The sequence below is a fragment of the Crocuta crocuta genome, unplaced genomic scaffold (assembly GCF_008692635.1).
Source record: "Crocuta crocuta isolate KB4526 unplaced genomic scaffold, BGI_CrCroc_1.0 scaffold177, whole genome shotgun sequence".
NCBI classification, from domain to species: domain Eukaryota; kingdom Metazoa; phylum Chordata; class Mammalia; order Carnivora; family Hyaenidae; genus Crocuta; species Crocuta crocuta.
The window spans coordinates 1,166,225-1,189,588 of NW_027531880.1; the positions used below are offsets into that span (position 1 = coordinate 1,166,225).

General features: G+C 38.3%; 1 protein-coding gene across 6 annotated transcripts in view; it reads right to left on the reverse strand.

Annotated features, from left to right (window-relative positions):
• Positions 1–3,753: 3,753 nt before the first annotated feature.
• The window catches only part of PSD3 (pleckstrin and Sec7 domain containing 3), a 593,010-nt gene continuing 573,399 nt past the window's right edge, over positions 3,754–23,364 (reverse strand). For all 6 annotated transcript variants that reach the window (XM_077773127.1, XM_077773129.1, XM_077773131.1 and 3 more), the window contains one exon: positions 3,754–12,872. In XM_077773127.1, coding sequence (XP_077629253.1) covers positions 12,657–12,872 — 216 coding nt within the window. In that variant the 3' untranslated portion in view covers positions 3,754–12,656. The remainder of the gene's footprint in view (positions 12,873–23,364) is intronic.

The following is a 23,364-nucleotide window of genomic DNA, read 5'->3' on the forward strand; positions in this document are numbered from 1 at the left end:
GAACCTGAGCTGAAGTCGGATGCTTAATCGACTGAGATACCTGACGAGCCAAAAATTAAGTCCTCCATTAAGAGATACCTCGGGCTGCACGTAGCCCCAGTCCCAGTCCCAGGAAAAGCCTCAGACTGTTCAAGGCTAAAGCCATCCTCAGACCGCCCTCAGTTCAGCTAATCAAAAAGAAAAAATAGAAACATTCCTATGGTCTGAGTCAAGGCTGGAAACTGCAGATACAAACTAGCCAATTTCTCACTGCTTGTCTGAACCCCATGTGGGCCCTTTAAACTCACCTCACAACTGGTCATTTTCAAAGATTCTCAAAAGTCATGATTGGGTCCCACCAAAAGTAATGAACACCTCACAGACACTGAATGGTCGAAGCTGTAATTGTAATTGGTGCTTATNCTGATGGCGGGAACCAATCAAATATGGTATATGTTCGTATTTAAATATCAACCAATGACAAACCTGTAACCATAGAGATCTCCTGTCCCTCCCCACGACTTGTTTACTCCTGTCTATAAAAAGGCTGCAAAGGCTTTGTTCAAGGCCTCTCAGCGTCACCGGCGACGAGTGCACGGAAGTCCGGGTTCGAACCTGCAAATAAACAACGCTTGCCGATTGGCTTTGACTCTGGTCTCTGGCGGTCTGTTTTTGGGGTCTCTCGAACTCTGGGCGTTTCATACCCAGGTACCCCTTGATGTTATTCTTAAAAGCATCCCCTTTCATTTTCAGAAGTGACCCAGTTTATGTTGTAAATAATATGATGGGGAACACTGCAAAATCACCCACTCCACCAACATCCTTTCCAATGTGAATTTGAGCTTCTCTATCAAAAAGAGGAATCTGTTCCCTGCCTTGCATCTAGACTTACTTAGGAGTTGGTTTTGGCCAATAAAACACAGTGGAAGTGATGTGTCAGTTCCAAGCCCAGGGCCCAACGTATCTTGCGTATTTTCATTGTTTCTTTGGGAGCTCTGTCCAGCTGCCGTGAGAACATGCCTGAGTGAGCCTGCTAGAAGATCACATGGAGCAGAGACAAAACCCAGATGAGCACAGGTCAGCCAACTACCAGGTGACCTGGCAGCTGACTACAGACACGTGGGTGTGCACAGTCAAAATCAGAAAAACTACCCAAATGAGCCTAGTTTAAATTTATGATCTGCAAAGTGTTAGCTAAAAAAAATGTTCATTAACATTTTTTAAATGTTTTATTTATTTTTGAGAGAGAGAGGAAGACATAATCTGAAGCAGGCTCCTGGCTCTGAGCTGTCAGTACAGAGCCTGATGCAGGGCTTTAACTCACAAACCACAAGAGCATGACCTGAGCCAAAGTTGGACACTTAACCGACTGAGTCACCCAGGGACCCCAAGAATTTGTATTTCTAACAAATTCTCAGGAGATGCTGCTAGTGCTGTGTAAGGGATCACTTTGGGAACTGCCCCACAGCTTGCTTCTCAAGCTTTAATGTGCCTCTGAGAAGGTAATTTAAACTCAGAATCCTGGTAATTTACCAGGTCTAGGAAAGGGCCTAAGATTATATTTTTCCCACAAGGCCCAAGGAAATGTTACTAAGTTGCTAAATTCCAAGGAAATGGTTCCCAAGCCCTGGTGTGTGTTAGAATCTCCCGGGGAACATCTGAAATTTCCACACTCCAGATCATTTCATTCAGAATTCTATGGGTGGGATCCAGAGCATGTAGAGCTTTTATGAAAGGACTATTTTTACTGCCATTTGCTCCCTGATGACATACATATTCTTGTGAGTGGAGTCGCTGCTTCTCAAAACTAAGGCTGACAAGAAAGGTTAGTGTTAGCCCTGACTTCTGTAGATTATGAGAAAAGGTGTTGAGGTTTAAAATGTTGAAGATCTAAAGAGATGGAACCTGATGTAGGCTTTTTCTCATCTGTAAAATGGGGAAAATAATAGAGCTATATCATAGAATTTCATAAGGATTAAGTGAGAGGATCCATGTTAAGTAGCCATTACAGTGCCAGGCAACCTAAGTGCTCAGTTATTACAATCCAACTACCCCCTGAGGTATCTCTTATTTCTCAATATTGTAGCCTCCCACATGGGTGCCAGATCACATCTGACTTTGTGTGTTGTGGCCACCTTTTTGTGGAAAGCTCTCCCTTCTAGTAAGTTCTTGTAGGTTTCAATAACCACTCCTAATTAAACACCTTCGATTGCTAAAGCACAGTCTTTATCCCCCTTCCACATAGGACTTAACTTTTAAAACCAATATTCCTTAGTTCTGCCATGGTTAACCATCCGTGGTTCATGTGTTTCTACATTTCTCTCATTATATTGTTCATGTTTTTGTTTTTTTGCCATCTTGACTATTAATTTTGCATACTCTCTGGTTTGTTTCCATCTCAAGTCTCAAGGCAGCTTCTCTGGCTGTAGTCTCATTAGCGTAGAGCAGTGTGCTTCATCTTCCTGGGATGACACCAGTGTTTTTGGTAGCTACATCACTCTGTTCACATAATTGGGTTAAAGCTGGAGGCTTTCTTTCCTATTTGCTTGTGATGCTATGCAACACCAGATCCCAGCTTGACCTTGTAAAGTTTTTTTTTTTAAATAACCAAAGTATAAAATCTTATGCTCCTACATTTTAACATTTCACATTGTTAATTTGTCCCTTTCTCGGCCTGGTGAGTTTTTTTTTTTTTTAATCCTGATTCTGTCTTTAGTAAAATCATTCTCTCCCAGCTTATGACATACACATTTTTAATAAACACATTTTTTTTATAGTTTTAGTCAAGTTATTAATTGAAATGTTGGTCAAATGGAGCCAAAAGGTGAGCTTTGCAGAACACTAGACATGCTCTTCCAGGGTGATGAATATTCTTTAATTAGCACCACTCAAGTGGTGACACACCCACCGACATTGATATTTCACCACTTAGCCCAGACATATTAAAGACCACATTTAATTCTTTGTTATGGCTCATATATTTTGTCTACTATTTTCTGATCTACTTAATCTTACAAAATAGGAAGTACACATAGTCTGAAATGGTTTGTTCTTGAGAAGCCATGCTGACTTCCAGTAATGTTGCATCCTTATCATTCACTCTGTAATTATGTCCAGAATTAATATCAAGCTCACTAGTCTACAGCATCCAGCACTTACACTCTTCTCTAATATTAGAAAGATATATGCCAGTCTTCAGGGTTTTCTGTGGCTTACAATTTCTCAATAAAAATTGGGTGATTCGGCAGTCTCATTGGTAAATCTCACAATATCAGTGGAATAGAGTTAATGTAGAGGTGAGACATTATTTAGGGATGATAGTATTTTCATTATTATCTTTATTTCTCCTGGATTTTAGTTTCTTCTCTGAGGTTTCATCTTTTAATATTAATTTGTGCAACAAACAGAATATGACAAGATAGACAAAACTCCTAGCTCCAGAGGACAGAAAACTGGGCAATGAGGATTCATATTTGTCCAAATTGTGACATAACTGACATAACATTATATTAGTTTCAGATGTACAATATGATTCAATATTTATGTAAGAGGATTCATGTTTGAGAGTCATGGAGGGGGATTTTAGTGGAAGCCACAGGGTGCTGAAGGACTGATCTCCCCCTTCCTCTCCACTCCAAGATATTTATTTCTTTGAGATTTACACATAATAGCAGTTTTCATCTCTGCCAGGCAGCAGTTTCATTTGTTATCAGCTATCTTGCTTCAAAAAGCCCAAATCCCCAAACATAAAACATCCTCTCAAATATTCACAAGTTAGGTGATTAGGGTGGAATTTTATTTTTTCATTTTCCAAGTCAACAGATTGTTATTTTTAACATTAAGTTGGGTTATGAGAACACAGATATATACACTAGGCACCATAAAGCATGAACAGCATTTGCATTTTAGAGCAATAATTATCTTCAGTCCCTTTATCTTGATAAAAAGTGTTAGAATATGGGAATGCAAATAAATTCTTGACATTACTACAAAAAGTTTTGTTCTTTCCCTGCTTAAATCCCCCTGATGAAGACAGTAGGCCTCCTAAGTCTCATCAACAGCTTTGTGCAAACACGTTTTCCCAGAAGTCAGTGGAGGTGAGTCAGAGTTAACAACTTTTACTTTCTTACCACCTTAATCAAGTACCTTGGTGAAATCTCTCACTGGGGGCTTGTGGTTGTCTTTTTAATGCAAGAGGAGGTTTGGTGTGTTGTTTTGATTTTTAAAGGCATTATATACAGTTGCTTAAATAAGCAAATAAAAATATCCTTCTAAATGATTGAAACTTGTTAGATTTATTTCTTTCTAAAGTTTATACATTTACATATATCATATACATATTTTAAGTCCTTCACTATTTCACATGATTTCTATTACATAAAATCCACTTTAAATCCAACAGGTTTTGTTGTTATAAAACAACAAATTATCCCCAGGTTATAAAAACACACGAACAGTTATATTCATGAACATTTACACAATAGGGAAGAGTACTCTCTATATATCACAGCGTCTATACATATCAGGTGACTCGCTTGTCTGTCTACACGGTTTTTAGGTTACTTCAACAACAAACAGGGTAATATTTATATACAACTATTTTAATAAAAAATAAAGCAATTGTAAAGTGTAAACTTAATTTTCAAAATATTCTCTAAACACCTTAGCGATACCCACATAAATTACTGTTCCAAAACAAAGATGACCACCATAAATGCCATAATTTTATAGGAGATGGCATTTCTTCAGTCTGGTGGGTGATAAGGAGGAACAGGTTCCCAGTACACAATTCAGTCCCATTAGCTTACCTAAGTCTGCTAATGCTGACAGTTTGGCTACTGAAAAGGAGTAGGCTGCTATTTTGTTACTAATTACTTTCACAATTTGCAGGGAGATATGGCACCTGGATTGCAACGAAACTGCAATGATTGGTGGAGAGAACTTTGAAGGTAAAGGAATGTTCCACACTGCTAAATAGTTTGAGTCACAGTAAATATAACCCAGTTACTAGGCTGGAAAAGTTAAAAGCTTGTTTTATACTAAAGGATACAAACTACCACCCTTCTGCCTGTCTACAGTAATCAAGGTTGACAGTATTGGTTCTCCACGTGTGTAAATTTTTGTTCTGGAAATGGGCTCCTAAAACTTGAGGTAGAAGAGAGTGCAGGGAGGCCTTTAGGCCTTTACCCAACAGCTCTCATCTGAACTGAGCAGAAATGCTAAGCAATAAGCTTAGTGTTTTTTGACCCTTCCCACAGAACTGAAACATTATCCATTTCCAGAAATCTGGGTGCAGAGGCAAAGATATCATCCATCCCTTGGTTAGAGCTCAATGTGCCAACCTGTTTCTTGCAAAGGCAAAATATATGGTCTTGGCTTCAGTCAGAGAACTTTTGAAATACCTCTGTCATGTGTCACCCTCAGTGACCCAGTCACTCTCAGAGCTGATATCTTTCCTCAGCAGGGTCAACCCATTAGAACAGCTGGATTCCTAAAGCTGGGGAACAGCGTTGAAACCCAGGATGTGTTTACTGCTCAGTAGAAGCCCAAGTGGAGTAGAAGGCCAGAAGAGAAGCTCCTCTTTGCAAAGAGAATACATTATCACCCTCTGCAGTGCCCCGGTATTCAGGGGTCAGAGCAAGGAGCCTCAGACCTACAGTACTGTCCTGAACTGAGCTTTCTGGCTAGGACCCTCCTGGGAGTGTCTAAAGACTTATCTATGCAAGCTCACAGGGAAACGGTCAGTGAAACCCTAAATTTCTCTCCATTAACCACCATTTTCAGGAATTGAAGTTAAGGTGCATGTAATAACACTATTAGTGAGAATTTAGCTCTTTACCCTGCATTGCGAAATATATTTTAGCTGGGTTCCTTCTCATCTCCATCTTCACTGTCACTGCTAATGGAAAAGTGCTTAACTGTTCAGCATACTTTAATCTGAACTTTCTTACCAGTACAGCTCGAAGGGGAGTGTGGACAATTCATACCAATACTCCTAGAATGTTTTGTTCCTTCTCCATTTGTGCTCCTTTCTCAAAGTAATAATCTCCAGAGCAATGCCACCCTGGAAAATAGTGAACAACAGCCTTCTGAATGTCCTTATGCTACTGCAGGATCGTGGAGAATTGCTATTTGTGAATTATAAGACAGCCTTCAATTTGGTGGATGTGATATGAATCCCCTCATATATTTGTTGAAAATGCAATACTTCTCAAAGTCAGACACTAGAACTCAAACTCCTCCCTAGCCCTTAGAAAACATTCCTGTGATGCAGTTTCCACTCCCTTCATTCATCACCTCTTTTACATTCTGGCCCTTTGTGTCTTAAGTTTGTATAACTTAAAACATTCACTATGTGTACATGTGTGCAAGCATATGTACACATGTGAGAGGCCCAGATATGTGAAACTTTCCCCTTACACACCTAAGGGGACAGTAATAAACTGGTTCTGAATCTCTCAGGAGCGGACGACTGACCACATTATACGTCTACCCTAAATGGAAGGCAACCAGCTTACACACTCCTCTCCAAAACCCTCTGACTTCAATTTGGTCTAATTAGTCTTGTTCCTATAGCTTAAAAAAGTATCCTAATGGTATTAAAAATCAATGTGCATATATACTCTGATACAGTGTATATTACTGTCCATGCCAAATGGTTACTTGGCTTTATAACCTACATGGCTTTAGATTAAAAGTTCAAACATTTCAAATGATTAAGGCCCAAAATGAAACTTTATTTTTGCTACTCCTTTTGTATATGCTTTCTGAATCAAATGAATGTTTTTGCAAATCACTATAATTTTTAGAAGAAATACACTCTTGCAGAACAAAGACCCTGCTGATCAGTCACAGAGTCAATTCACTGCACGTCAAGAACAAATTAGGAAATATGATATATTTGCAAAAAGTCTGAGACTGTAGAGTTAGTAAAAAAATTCCAATGTAATTACCAACACACTACTTGCAGCCTAGAGCTGAAGATTAGTCTTTCATTCCACAACTCCAATTCTCTGAATCAGATATGAAGAATAGGAGACCGTATGTTTAAAAATATACTGCACTCAACCACTCACTCAAAAACACTCAGTTGCTGCTTTAAATATACCAAACATGCTGGATAATACATATTTAATCCCTTATTATCTATTTACACATTGTGAGATAAGCAGTAAGCTCAAACAACTAAGGCCAGTGGCTCTTTGGGGAGAGGCAGGAAGAGACCTAAGTATAAAAATATTAAGTAAAGATTTAACCTAGTCTATAACCTGCCCTAAAATTCTTTCACTTGTGACACTAGATGCTAATTTGTACAACTGCAAACCTAGAATATAGTACCTGATCTTGGGAAGCCCTGATATACTTTAGCAATGTAATATTCTTTAAAGTAAAGAAGGTAAGGAGGTGGTGCTAGAAGGGTCGTTCCATCTACTGTAAAATAGACACAGGCACAAAAATGATACTGTGGGCACTTATTTAATTCTTCTGAAAGCTCTATTTCTCTGGACTAATTACAACAATAAAGAAGGTGTGCTTTAAAGCATCACATTTTGTAATAAGCCCAAAATTGTCAGTTTGATTTTACAGTTAAGTGCTCAGAATACCGAAGTTGTTAAGACTGCATAGGATGCCTATTTTTTTTTCTTTCTGTAGATCTCAAGTTATCATGAGCTACTTCCTTAGTATTGTACACAGTACACTGAAATAGTTTCACAAAGTTAGTTCAGGGTCATTTTCGCCCTGGTGGTTCAAAGATCAAAGATGGAGTTTTCTAACATAAAATCTTATTAAAAATCTAATCAAAATATCATTTTAAGTTTAATAAAACAGTACCACTATATATACTTTCAATAACTGCATTATATAATCAATCCTATGAGGTTTTTACTTGCTTTTAGTATCACACTGGATATTAAAAATAAATTTGATATACATACACCATACACTGATATACAGTCTACACATTGATACATATACATATACATACATACAACTATAAATACCCACAATACAACATTGGCAAATGACAGAAAGCATTTTTTTGATGTCTGACAAACTATCTATATGAATATTCTCCAAAAGCCTGCAATACTACAGATACACACATAAATTACAAAGAATGAGCCAAGGACATTTAAGGAAACTGTATATACAATTACCTAACTTGCAATATTTTCTTGCTGTTGCATTCAAGTCAACAAACTGTCATGCAGATTCAAGTATTTACTGACATCCTCTCTATGAAGATATTCTCTTTGCATGCAATGGGCATTAAGTTCTAAGCAGAATGCTACCCTGTTGGGTTTTGAATACTATAGATACAAAACGAGAATGGCAATGACTTTGGACTTTAGTTCCCCTTTTAAAAGTGAGACATTGAAAAGGAATCTGAAAGGAAAAGCAATGACAAAGCACCTCCCTATCAATTGCCGGGATTATTTTGTGGTGAACTATTGGTGTTTAACGTCCTCTAAATCACTTGATAGTATTAAATGTCCAAAGGCTGATGGAGATATGCCTTGACCTGAGGCAGACTAGTGGCCTGACCTGGCCTGGGAGAAGAGACAGCCAGAAAGCTTTGGAGCAAGGTATACCCAGAAGCTCATCTGCCTACAAAGCGACTGATCTTTTTTTCTTGTCGTAGTAACTTAGATGCTGAGAAAAGCAGATGCTATTTTAACCCAAAGTCACACTATTATTCACTAACTAAACTGTACTTTTAACAAGTCTTAGGATACCACTTTGGTTCTTTGTTTAATAGTGTTAATTTTACAACTGGAAAAAATTGTCATTTGAAAAGTAAAGAGATTATTCACTGCTGAAATTAAGGAAGGTGGCTACCAACGTTCTGTAAACTTAATTAAGTCCCTAGGAGCTAAAGTAAAGAAATTTGGACCTACAAGAATAAGAAACTCCCTGTGATATCTGGCTTTAAAAAAGCTTAACTTGGAGGCAACTGGCTGGTTTAGTTGGCGGAGCATGCAACTCTTGATCTCTGGATCGTTAAGTTTGAGCCCCATGTTGGTTGTAGAGATTACTTAGAAATAAAATCTAAAAAAGAAAAAAAGGCTTTACTGATGACTACAAGAAAAAATGCCAAAGGAATTAAAATTGCAATGAAAATTAACTATATCCAAGAAAGTCTTGCTAGTAAGAATATAGAGAAGCTTCTTAAAGGTCAATTTTCTTTCCATGATCTATGATTAGGGGTAAAGGCAGAGAAGAAGTACAATTCATAGAGAAATCAGTCCCTGCCTTACCTAAGAAAAGCTTCTCAAGCTCTTTATATCAGAGGGAGTAAGAGGCAAGGGCCAGCAAAAAACTCCACAACTTTGTGCTTAGGCAGCAAAGGGCCTCCTTCACTGCTGGTTATATAAATTCTTCTCCAGCCTCAGATGTTCTGTGGTTTGGCCACAGGGTGAAATACAAACTCAAGAGACCACCTCTAGCTTGGCCTTAGAAAGCCAGCCAATTTTCCTTTTCCAGAATGAATTCTCTCATATCACTTCTGACTGAGGACAGAAGTCCTCATCTTCTGAATTAGGATAACAGAGAAGTATAGAGGGTCTTGCACAGTTGCTTTCTACCTTCCTTACCAAAGAGCAATAGGAACTACAGTTCTACCAGAGGACTCTCTAACATGTTGGTTTTACTTGAGATTAATTAAAATACATGGAAGTATTGCTTGGTTTAACTAGGCATTGCTAAGAGTTACCAAAATGTTTCTAAAAAGCACACTTCAAACAATGGGTATGGCCTGGCAATAAAATGAGGACTCTGCATGCTAGTAATTAAGTTTTGATTGCTAACAAGGGATTTCTGAGACCTCCTGTGAAAGTTAAAAAAAAAAAAGACTATCACCAAGGTGTTTTGATGACTATCAAGACTTTTCTATATAAAAAATAATATTAAGTATGTTTATGTGAAGGAGAGTAATCATTTATCACATGGAGAGAAATCCCAAGGCTCCTGGTGCTAAGGAATGGGTGATGAATGGGGATGGGAGGAGGGGGAGTACCTTTAGATGGTAAGGAGGAGGAGAGGTCCCCTGTACTGTGAACTAGGAAGCAAGCTTGGAATAGCTGTGAAAAGAAATGTCTTCAATTTCTTCTGACTTGATACTACAGGAAAGAAATGATCACAAAGAAAAATGTGGTTGGCTATGGGCAAGACTCTTAGAATCTAGTTGAGTCAGGGGCCATTTCCTCCTATTACTGGGCAAACTCTTGGCCTGCGAGGTGCACTGATAACAGAAAGAACAGAGGTATTCTCAACCTATCCCAGGCAGATGGGCAACTTCATGCCAGGGCAATCTGGGATCCTGGCTCACAGAAAAATCTTTTGCAGATGTTTTTAAAAAAGAAACTGTGCAAACACAATATACTGCAGCTTCAAAGTGTCCTTATCATCCATTTATCTATTAGCATATCCAGAAATTCCTGTAGCTAACATTAGTGAGTTGTATAATAGGAATAATGCTGTAATGCTGCTGATTCTAACTGAGCATTTTAGAACTACTCTAAATGTCAGAAATACTATAGCATGGTACCATTTCATGTCTATTACATACTGTAAGTAAAATACATAGAGACATTCTATATACACAGACACAGTCACACTGTTGACAAACACATTCAAGCCAGTCAGGGATGTTTATTTTTCTTTAGTTACTGAAGTTCAGAGATGACATGGCTAGGTATTTTTCTCTTGCTTGGTATAAATATATTATGTAGAAAACAAACAAAGCTAATTATTTGGATTCAAGGATAAAAGAAGATTCCTTTGTGCAAATCTTGGATTTGGTCAGAAGCTGCAAAAATGAATCAGGTGCAACAGGGCCGTATTGGTAATTACCTTGTTTTTCAGTTTTGACACAAAAATTTAATCACTGCCTTTACATAAACAAGACAGTGGGTTAGAATGAGTTTTTCAAAGGTGTGGTAAAATACTTCTCACAAAAGCAAGCAACTACAACCTTCGAGCAGGGTTTCTCTTTTTTGGGCACTAGCAAATATGGACATTTATATAGGTAAAGTAAATGTTAATAAATAATATTATAATTAAATGCTGGTACATCAGAACAATATACTACTAGAAACCGCCATGGTTTAATAGCAGATTTTCTCTAAATCACTGGAACCATGCTATTCTTGCAGAGTCCCTGATTCTTTGGTCATAGTACCTTTAACTAATAAACTGATTAGAACTAGAGCAAATATGTGTGGGAGGTGAAAGAGTATTCAGAATGATTCCATTAGTTCTAAAGTCGTGGAGATTATAGTTTTAAGGATCACAAACTTTCAAGGTTTAAAAATCAGAAAGTCCTAACTCAGAGAGGGTTCAGTTTTCACTTTTTCTTCCTGTACAAGAGAATGTGTTGTCACCCTAAATTTCAAAGGGACCAGCACTGGAACAAATTCCTGACTGTAACTATTCTGAGTAGATAGAAAATACTGATTTAAAATTAGGTACTTATTTTTAGGAGAAAGTTCAGTAGCAGCAGAGTGAACTGGCTATCAAAGAAACCTAGATAAGAATAATCTAACTCTGCATATACAACCAGTAGATTCCTCAGTTTTCCAGCCACAATTCATTTAGACATTATTACTTTCAGATTTATTTGAAAGAATCAATATTCATCTCATTGCTGAACGACTGCAGTTACTGTTTACTCTTACTTTGTTTGGTTAAAAAAAAACAAAAGGGGTTCCATTTGCAACATTATTTTGTTAGGAAGATCCCAATATTTTTACAACCAGGAGATAATACCATGCTTATATATATAAGAACCTAATTCCTGAATGGCAGGGTACTGATGGACAGAGATGATTCTGGATTCCTAGCCTAGACCCTGTGGGAGTGAGGTAACAATTGCATGCACACCATCCACATGCCTACTGCTGCAGCTCCCCAAGAGTCAATAACTGCCACTACCCTTTAAGAAACAAAATGAACTTGGTGTTATTTTTCCACAACATTCAATGGCAAAAAGATTCCACTTCCTCTTTCCTTCTTTGGCTGAAATGAAATCAACACTTCAAGGAAGCTAATTCACTTCTTTAGTTCTCCAGGCCTCCCATCTTCACACTCCCTTTCCCTGCTTCCAGCAGGGTCAGAACTCAACAGTAAGTGCAAAGATGTATGCATACCTGCATCACAGTGGAGCATTTTGCTTCCCAGAACTGTAATTCTTAATTGAATTTCTTCCAGTGCTCAATTCCACCTCTGTGACTAAGCAATATTTCACATATAAAGGCTTATATTAACTCTGGCTAGAATTTACTCAACTACCAAGTTTGTCCAGTTAAATGTTTCACAATGATTTAAATTTTTTAACCTTAAAAAAGTGTAATAGTTGATTTGAAAATACATAAAACAACAGAGCAGAGTGCAAACAAGAAAAAAAAAAGTGACACATAATTCATTCTGAAATCACGATCCCTTTCCCCTCACACAAAAAAGGTGCATTAGTCATCAAGTAGCAAAAATCATCAAAGCAAAGTAATCAAGAGCAAAGAGACAACAGTACAGAAACTAACAAAACTATACAATAGAAAAGGTTACTAATGCACCACTTAGTCACAGACTTTTTAAAAATATATTCACGGGTTTACCAGAAAGATCCTGAAAAACTCTATTTTGCTCCATGACCAGTACCTCCTGGTCACAGATGGATTCTAAGTAACTTTTTGCTTAATGCTTGGTGTTTCAGGTCGGTGATCTTTCCTCTCTGACACGTTACGCTTGACCTTGGCTGTGACTGGAGATGAATCCGGGTTCAGTGAAGGACTTGAATGTGACTTCTTTAGTCCTGCAGCCTCAATTTCATTGTTACTCAGGAGCTCCTTGCCTCCTTCTTTTAGAATGCTGACATAAATTTCATAACGGGTTTTCTGGAGGGAAAGTCAAAGAATAGTAGTCAGTACTCTATTCATAAATGGATGGAGAAATCATGCTTCCTGAACACTCAGGCAGAAGAATGGTATAAGCTGGCGGAGCTGTAACTTCTGGTTTTGGGAAAGTGGTTGGCTCCTATGGCTCAGTGGTATAGTCACTTGAGCTTCCCTCACATGACCTGGGCCTTCACTTCAACCTAGCTTGGATATGGTTGTTTACTCTCATTCCTACTCCCTGTAATTCTATAAAGACTCCACTTGAGGAATCTATCAATGGTGACTCTGGTCTCTGGTTTCCTGCATGAGGACAACACTTTGTAGAAGCTCCTCTGGGTTTCCTGCCATTGCTTTTATGTTAGGATCACCAATTTCTCAAAGCACTATGATTTCTCACAAACTTCAAATTACTTTCTGACGCTTTTCTCAATTGTACAAAATTTTTTTCATCATCAAGTATTTCTTGGGTATCTATTATGATTTAAACAGCTCCTTGATTCTCCTAACTCTGTGGATCTTTGTCTAAAAATAACTGAAAAGAACACTGCAGAGATCTTTTTCTCTAACCTTTATTGGTGCTTTTTTTTGGTTTGTTTTCATCTGGGTCTATAAACTATAGAACTATATAGTATACTATGTACTATATATATGTATATAAGCAAATTACAGACAGTTCTCAGATTCTTGATTTGATGGATTCTAGTCAAAATAAGCCTTTCACCACACTGCTTTGACACATGAAGGATTTATAAGAAAATCTAAAGTATTCTAGTTCCAAATTTTTTTAAATGTTTACTTATTTTTGAGAGAGAGACAAAGCATGTGTGGAGGAGGGGCAGAGAGAGAGGAAGACACAGAATCCGAAGCAGGCTCCAGGCTCCCACCTGTCAGCACACAGGGCGATGTAGGGCTTGAACTCATAAGCTGTCAGATCATGACCTGAGCCGACGTCAGATGCTTAATGGACTGAGCCACCCAGTCGCCCCTAAAGTGTTCTATTTCTAAACAAGATGACATGTCAGTTATAGATTGTCCCAACAAATGCAGGCAAATTCTGTTGTGATTGTAAGTCTCTTAAGGGTTTTCCTGATCAGACTGTGATTTTGTATATCTTAGTTTTAAGTTAATAATTATGAAGTTGAAGCTATTGAGGTCACTCTTTTAAGGTGTGTTGTTCAAAAGTGGGAAAGAGCTGCTAGTAATTAAGCTTGCTCTGGGTTTGGTTAGTATCTATGTGGGGATGTCAAGCTTTGCTTGATGGTGATAACGACGTTTATATGGAATGCTCACGTGCTAATTTCAGGCCAATAATACAATAATCATATATTTCCTCTCTGGATATGAATGAATGAATATCTATCTATCTATCTATCTATCTATCTAGGATGACTACTCTGACAGATACTGTTGGTTTAATCAATCTAAAGGCATTTTCAAACTCCTCAACTCCTATGTTCCTCTCATTACAAAGGTTATTCCCACTATAAAACATGAATGCTTTTGTAGCCCCTCGTGCAGCTAAGATGAGTCATGTGCTAGTCTTGCCAATGAGATGCAATGAGAAGTCTACTGGGGAGCTTCTGGGAAAGTGATTTGGCTTTCTCATAAACGGGCCAGGCTTTAAAGGAAAAGCTGCTGGTGCAAGCCCCCTTTTCTATCTCTTCCTTGATATGTGTGGGATTCTTATAACTGTACCCTGTGAACTGGGGCAGCAGGCATGAAGACAAAAGGACCACATGCTAGCTTGAGGGAAAATGGAAAGAAAGAGCCTTGGTTCTTGAAGATACAATGAGCTGGATCCAACTCCAAGATTCCCTACCACCTCTGAATTTCTTGTTAAGTATGAATAATAAATATCCTTAGGGTTTAAGCCACTAAGGCATTGTCAAATGCAGCTAAAAGCATTACTGATACACATACTAATCTTAATAAAGTAACACGGTGAAAGAATAAAATACTAAGCTTATCTCAGAAAGCTACAAAAGGCTTATGAAGGGCATTTGCTAATAAAAATGTCATCGGTATTACACATCAGTCTGTGCATCAGTGAAATCAGGGGATTGAACCAGACAATATCTAAAGGGCATACTAGTTCTAACATTCTATTCATTCTAAAAATTTATTATTTTAATCTTTCTCTAAACTGCTTGGTGGCAAGGTTAAAGTACAGGAAAGTATTCCCAGTATGAACAACCTTTGGTAAAATTATTTAAAGGCAGTTTAAAAATAGATTTAGAAAACCAGTAGAAGGCATATTATTTCATAAAGCTGGGGCATTTACTTAAAATTTTTTTTTAACATTTATTTTTGAGAGACAGAGTGAAACAGAGCATGAACAGGGGAGGGGCAAGGGGCGGGGCACAGAATCCAAAGCAAGCTCCAGACTCTGAGCTGTCAGCACAGGGCCTGATACAGGGCTTGAACCCATGGATTGTGAGACCATGACCTGAGCCAAAGTTGGATGCTTAACTGACTGAGCCACCCAGATGTCCCCAATTTCATGAACCTGGGCATTTATACGCTAAAAGGGGTATGAGAGACAAAGTTTTGAGATGACTTGAAAGAGAACAAAAGGAGAGAAGGTGATAAGACCAACTTTCTACTAGCCTTTGAAGGAAATGATACTACTGGGAAAATTCACCTGAAAAATACACGCATGAAAAACCATTTCAAACACTCAAGCTGCAAAGCTATTGTCCCAATAAATTACATCAATGTGTGAGTCAACAAATAAAAGAGATAGCACTGATGAAAAACAAAGACAAAGCAAAAGCTAAGGATCAAAGAGGATCAGAAAATAAGTGTTCAGTTGTTGCTAAGAGAAATAGGGAAAAGAAAACTGGTGTGTATTTATAAACTTCCAAATGGCTGTGCTTGGTTTCGGGTTAAATGGATTTACAAAAACAGAAGCTACTAAACCCAGTGATGCCGCTTTGCTTTTTAACACCAAACCAAATTGTCTTCAAAATATTTTAGAAAACACCTTTCATCTTAAAACTATTCATGGGTACTGGTTTCACCCATATTCTTCTGAGATTACAGATTCATTCAAATATGTAAATCTCTATCTAGATAGAGGCTTGGAGCTAAGAAAAAAGATTGTCTTTGAGTAAAGAAACACAGCTCTATATGAAGCCTAAAGAGCAATGGGAATGAATGTAACTTTAACAGTCTCAGGGAGGAGTTAAGATAGCAGGGAAGTAGGGGGATGCTGGGCATTCCTTGTTCTTCAAACACAGTTGTATTGAGGTCAGGTAACTTGGAACACCCAGGAAAAGGATCTGCAGACCGGAAGAAGGATCTCCACGGTTGAGGGAGGCAGTGTGGCAGGTGAGAGGTATGTGGAAGTGAATTGGGGGAGAGAAAACGGTGGTGCTACAGAGGGGGAAGAAACCCTTTCCCTGGAGAGACCAAAGGAAAAGAAAATGAGAGAGTTGACAGAGTGTGGTGTTGGGTTCGCACAAGAGGAAAATCTCTCTGGATCACAGACTGGGGAGTAAGAAGTACTGACTGTTGCAGGTTTATTTGCAAACAGCATCTGGAGTGCAAACTCAGAGACTTTGGAAGTACACGACTTCCTCTGGAGCAGAGCTGTGGGGCATGCTCCTGAGGAGAAGGCAGCTGGTCCTGGAGTGCTTAATGTGGTGTAGGGATCTATGGACACCCTGGGAGACAACATTCCCCTTCCTGGAGTACTTTTGGAAGACGGTATGTTGCCTCTCCAAAGACAAAAGACCCTGTAGGCACAAGCACCAAGACCTTTCATTGGCAGGGGACAGAAGCATACTCAGAGGGCATATACTCTTTATGCTGCTTTTAGCGGTGCTATATTATAGATTCTTTGCACTGTTCAGGTATGGGACTGTTTTCCTGGGACAAGGACATCAAACACTGTGTGGAGAGGCTCTACTCCAGAGGAAGGGAGCAGATCTGCCCAGTGCCACATCCTTTAGGCTTCGGGTTTTGTATCCCAGCCATGTGGCAAAGAAAAAACATAGGAGAGTTGTGGCGCAGGGCAAGCTGACTGCCCTTGCTATTCTGTGAGGGCAACCTAAACAGTGGGAGATGTGAGATCCCTGTCCGGGGATAGAAAATTCCAAGGGACCATTTTTTGCTCAACACCAACATGGTGGCACGTCAGAGAGCAGCACAGCGGCCCCCAGTGTAGGCTGGACCTCCTTATACCAACTCAACCTCCCTGTGCCTGGCAACTGCTTATTAACTGGGACAGGACTGACACGGAGTTAGTGCAGTGGGCCTCTGCTCTAGAAGACCAGCAGAGGCAGCACCCTGTATACACCAAGTATACTAAAAATCAAGTCCTTCAAAAGGATACCTGCAGTTCTGGTGGATTTAGGACCAGATTTATTATTTTTCCTTTCTTCTTTTTTTCTTTTGGAATCAGGCTCAGAGTTTCTTTTTTTTTTTTTTTCCTTCATTTTCTTTCCTCCCTCTCTCTCTTGATGAAGATTGAGTTTTTCTTTTTTTTTTTCCCCCCAACCTTTGTTTTTTTTTTTTTGGCTCAGCCTTATAGCTTTCTTATTTTTTGGTTTTGTTGCTGTTGTTATTATTCCCTTTCCTTTTCTCTTATTTTAAGGTCAGGATTTTTCCCACTCTTTTCCCAGGATCACATTAACAAACAAATCAAAGCATATCTAGTTAAAGGTCCAAACACTCCACACTGCAAGCAAGGAGGAGCACTGCAGAGGACAGACCACTGGGAAGAACAACCAAAACACAACAGCACAGTGTACACAGCATACACCAGAAACACTTCCTGAAGTGCCAGGCCCTGGACAGCATATGAACCCTTTTAAGATAGCATTAAACTCAGGTGCAGGAAACATAATAAGCTTTTAAAACATGCCAAAGATAGATAGTTAACCAAAATGACAAGGCAGAGGAATTCCCCTGAAAAGAAAGGTAAACAATAAATCACAGTCAAGGATGTGCCTAAAATAGATATAAGCAATATATCTGAACAGGAATTTAGAACAACAGTCATAAGACTATTCTTGGGCTTGAAAAAAGCATAGGAGACACCAGAAAAACCTCATACTGCAGAGATCAAAGATCCAAAAACTAGTCAGGATGAAATAAAAAAGTGCTATGATTGAGACGCAAAACCAACTGGATAGAGTCACAAATAGGGATGAAGAAACAGAGGAGAGAATAGGTGATATAAAAGGTAAAATTATGAAAATAATGAAGCTGCAAAAAAGAAGGACAGAAATCTATTAGATCATGAGGGAAGACTTAGAGAATTTATTGATTCCATGAAACAAAACAAAATTTGTATCATAAAAGTCCCAGAAGAAGAGTGAGAAAATGGTACGGAAGGTTTATTTTAACAAATTATAGCTGAGAACTTCCCTAATCTGGGGAAGGAAACAGGCATTCAAGTCCAAAAGGCATAGAGAACTCCCCTCAAAATCAACAGAAACAGGTCAACACCACCACATATCATAGTGAAACTTGTAAAATACAAAGATAAAGAGAGAATTCTGAAACCATTCAATGTGCTGAATGGGAAAAAAATGTAGCCAAGAATTCTTTATACAGCAAGCCTGTCATTCAGAATAGAAGAGATTTCACAGACAACCAAAAAGTAAAGGAGTTCTTGACCACTAAACCAGCCCTGCAAGAAATTTAAGGGGGGCTTTTCAGTGGAGAAAATAAAACAAACAAACAGACAAAAACCAAAAGAGAAGAGGAAGACAAAGCAACAAAGGCCACAAAGGACCAGACGACATCACCAGAAACACCAATTCTACAGGTAAAACAAAGGCACTAATACATATCTTTCATTAATCACTCTGAATGTAAATAACTAAATGTTCCAATCAAAAGATATAGAGTATCAGAACGGATAAAAACACAAGATCTGGGCATCTGGATGGCTCAGTTGGTTAACTGTCTGACTTCCACACAGGTCATGATCTCATGGTCCATGAGTTCAAGCTCCATGTCGGATTCTGCACTGATGGTGTGAAGCCCGCTTAGAATTCTCTCTTTCTCTCTCTCTGTGTGTGTGTGTCCCTCTGCAACTTGCGCTCACTCTCAAAATAAACTTTAAACCTCTCCTGAAGTATCAGAGACTCATTTTGGACCCAAAGACACATGCAGATTGAAAGTGAGGGGATGGGGAACCATCTATCATGCTAATGGATGTCTACAGAAAGCTGGAGTAGTCATAGTTATATTAGACAAACTAGATTTTGAAACAAGACTGTGATAAGAGAGGAAGTGGGCATTATTCATAATTAAGGGGTCCATCCATTAAGAGAATCTAATGATTGTAAATACTTATGCCCCTAACCCAAATATACAAATCAATTAATCACAAATATAAAGTAACTCATTGATAAAAATACGATAATAGCAGGGGATATTAATAGCAAACAGCAATGGACAGATTAAGCAGAAAATCAACAAGGAAACAATGGGTTTGAAAGACACACTGTACCAGACAGACTTAACAGATATATTCAGAACATTTCATCCTAAAGCAGAATATACAATCTTCTTGAGTACACATGGAACATTCTCCAGAATAGATCACACGCTGGGTCACAACTCAGCCCTCAACAAAAAGACTGAGATCAGACCATATCTATTTTCACATTACAACAGTATGAAACTTGAGATCAACCACAAGAAAAAACTTGGAAAGTCCTCAAATACATGGAGGTTAAAGAACATCCTATTAAAGAATGAAAAGGTTAACCCAGAAATTAAAGAAAAAAAAATACACGGAAGCCAATGAAAATGAAAACACATCAGTCCAAAACCTTTGGGATGCAGCAAAGGCAGTCCTAAGAGTAAAGTACATTGCAATTCAGGCCTATCTTAAGCAAGAAAGGTCCCAAAGGCACAACCTAACCTTATATCTAAAGGAACTAGAAAAGAAGCAGAAAATAAAGCCTAAATCCAGCAGAAGAAGGGAAATAATAAAGCAGAAACAGATGATATAGAAACAGAAAAAAACTACAGAACAGATCAATGAAACTAAATGCTGGTTCCTTGAAAGAATAACAAAATTGATAACCTCTAGCCAAACTTATCAAAGAGAGATGACCCAAATAGATAAAATTGTGAATGAAAGAGGTGAGATCACAACCAACACCACAGGCATACAATTAGAAGAGAATACTATGAAAAATTATATGCCAACAAACTGGTTAATCTAGAAGAAATGGACAAATTTGTAGACACTCATACAGTACCAAAACTGAAACAGGAAGAAAGAGAAAATTTGAACAGACCCATAACCAGCAAAGAAATTAAAGCAGTTTTCAACAAACTCCAAACAAAGAGTCCTGGGCCAGATGACATCCTAAGGAAATCCTACCAGACATTTAAAGAAGAGTTAATACTTATTCTTCTCAAACTATTCCATAAAATAGCAATGGAAGGAAAGCTTGCAAACTCCCTCTGCGAAGCCAGCATTACCAAATCACTGATTCCAAAACCAAGGACTCCACTCAAAAGGAGAATTACAGGCCAATATCCCTGATGAACCCGGATGCAAAAATTCTCAATAAGATACTAGCATATTGAATTCAACAGTACATTAAAAGAATTACTCACCATGATCAAGTGGGATTCATTAATGGCCTCAGGGCTGGTTCAATACTCTCAAATCAATCAGTGTGATAGACAACATTAGTTGGAGAAAGGACCTTATGATCCTCTCAAAAGATCCAGGAAAAGCATTTGACAAAATACAGCAACTACTCTTGATAGATGCCCTCAACAAAGTAGGGATAGATGGTACATATCTCAACATCATAAAGGCCATATACAAAAGAACTATCAACCTCAATAGGGAAGAACTTAAAGCCCTTCTCCTACAGTCAGGAACAAGACAAGAATGCCCAGTTTCATTATTACTATTTAACATAGTATTAGAAGTCTTTGCCTCAGCAATCAGACACCAAAAATAAAGGGCGTACAGATTGGCAAGGAAGAGTCAGACACTCTGTATTTGCAGATGACATGATACTCTATGTAGAAAGCTTGAAAGACTCCACCAAAAACATGCTAGAACTAATACATGAATTCAGCTAAGTCACAGGATATAAAATCACAACATGTAGAAATCTGTTACATTTCTTCCTTTTTTAAAAAAAGTTTATATATTTATTTTTAGAGAGAGAAATAGAGAGGGAGGGAGGAAGAGAACACAAGCAGGAGAGGGGAAGAAGTAGAGGGAGAGAGAACCCCAAGCAGAGCCTCTGCATTGTCAGTGTGGGGCCGGACACAGGCTCGAACCTACCAATTGTGAGTCAAATTGACCTGAGTCAAAATTAAGAGTTGGACATTTATTTGACTGAGCCATCCAGGTGCCCCAGAAATCTGTTACATTTCTATACAGCAATTATAAAGCAGCAGAAAAAGAAATCAAGGAATCGATCTCATTTTACAATCACACCAAAAACAGTAAGATACCTAGGATAAACCTAACTAAAGAGGTAAAGGATCTGTACTCTCAGAACTATAGAAGACATTGATATTGAAGAGGACACAAAGAAATGCAAAAACAGTCTATGCTCATGGATTAGAAGAACAAACATTGTTAAAACGTCCATTCTACCAAAAGCCATCTATATATACATTTAATGCATTCCCTATAAAAAACACTACTAGCAGTCTTCACAGAGCTAGATAAAACAATCCTAAAATTTGTATGGAACTCTGAAAGACCCAGAGTAGCCAAAGCAATCCTGAAGAAGATAAACAAAACTGGAGGCATCATGATTCTGGATTTCAAGCTATATTACAAAGCTGTAATGTTCAAGGCAGTATGGTACTGGTACAAAAACAGACACATAGATCAATGGAAAGTAAGAGAAAACCACGAAAGTATGGTCAACTCATCTTTGACAAAACAGAAAAGAATATCCAATGGAATAAAAACAATCTCTTTAACAAATGGTGCTGGGAAAACTGGATGGCAACATGCAGAAGAATGAGACTGGAGCACTTTCTTGCATCACACACAAAAGTAAATTCAAAATGGATGAAAGACTTAAATGTGAGATAGGAAACAGTAAAAACCTTAGAGAAGAGCACAGGCAGCAACCTCTTTGACCTCACCCATGGCAACTAGACATGTTGCCAAAGGCAGGGAAACAAAAGGAAACATTAACTATTGGGACTTCATCAAGAAAAAAGCTTAGGTACAGTGAAGAAAACAATGAACAAAACTAAAAGGCAGCCTATGGAATGGGAGAATCTATTTGCAAAAGACGTATCTGATAAAGGGTTAGTACCAAAATCTGTAACAAACTTATCAAACTCAACACCCAGAAAACAACCCAGTTAAGAAATGGACAGAAAAAAAACATGAATAAACACTTTTCCAAAGAAGACATCCAGATGGCTAACAGACACATGAAAAAATTCTCAACATCACACATCATCAGGAAATACAAATCAAAACCATGGGATACCACCTCATATCTGTCAGAATGGCTAAAATTTACAGCACAAGAACAACAGGTGTTGGTGAGGATGTGGAGAAAGGGTAACATTCTTGCAGTGCTGGTGTCAATGCAAAATGGTGCAGCCTCTCTGGAGAACAGTATAGAGGTTCCTCAAAAAACTAAAAATAGAACTGCCCTAAGATCCAGCAATTGCACTATTAAGATATTTACCCAAAGGATATAAACATACACATTTAAGGGGGTACATGCACCCCAGTGTCATAGCAGCATTATTTTAAGTTTATTTATTTTGAGAGATAGAGAGAGAGCATGAAAGGGGCAGAGAGACAGGGAGAGAGAGAATCCCAAGCAGGCTGTGCACGGTTGAGCACAGAGCCCAGTGTGGGGCTCAAAGCTATGAATCGTGAATTCATGACTTGAGCCGAAACGAAGAGTTGGATGCTTAACTGACTGAGCCACCCAGGTGCCCCCAACATCAGCATTATTAACAAAAGCTAAACTATGGAGAGAGCTCGTATCTATCAACTGATGAGTAGATAATGAAGGTGTGATATACAACAGACAATGGCATATTACTCAGCCATCAAAAAGAATGAAATCTTGCCATTTTCAGTGATGTGGATGGTGTTAGAATGTATTATGCTATGCAAAATAAGTCAGTAATCAATCAATATTTGGAATTTAAGAAACAGAACATATGGGAAGACAGGGATAGAGAAGATAGGGAAACAAACCGCAGAGTTTCTTAAAGATAGAGAACAAACTGAGGGTTGATGTAGGGAGGTGGGTGGTAGACGGACTAGATTGATGATGGGTATTAAGGAAGACACTTGTGAAGAGCACTGGGTATTATATGTAAGGGATGAATCACCGAATTCTACTTGGAATCCAATAGTGCACTGTACATTAACTAACTAAAGTTAAAAAAAAAGTATCTTCTTCATTGATATCTCCTTTTATTCTTTCTTTTTTTGGTGAGAAAAATACTTCTTTCCTACTATGTAACCATGTGGTACCTTCGAGAAGGTTTCCCTGCCTGCCTC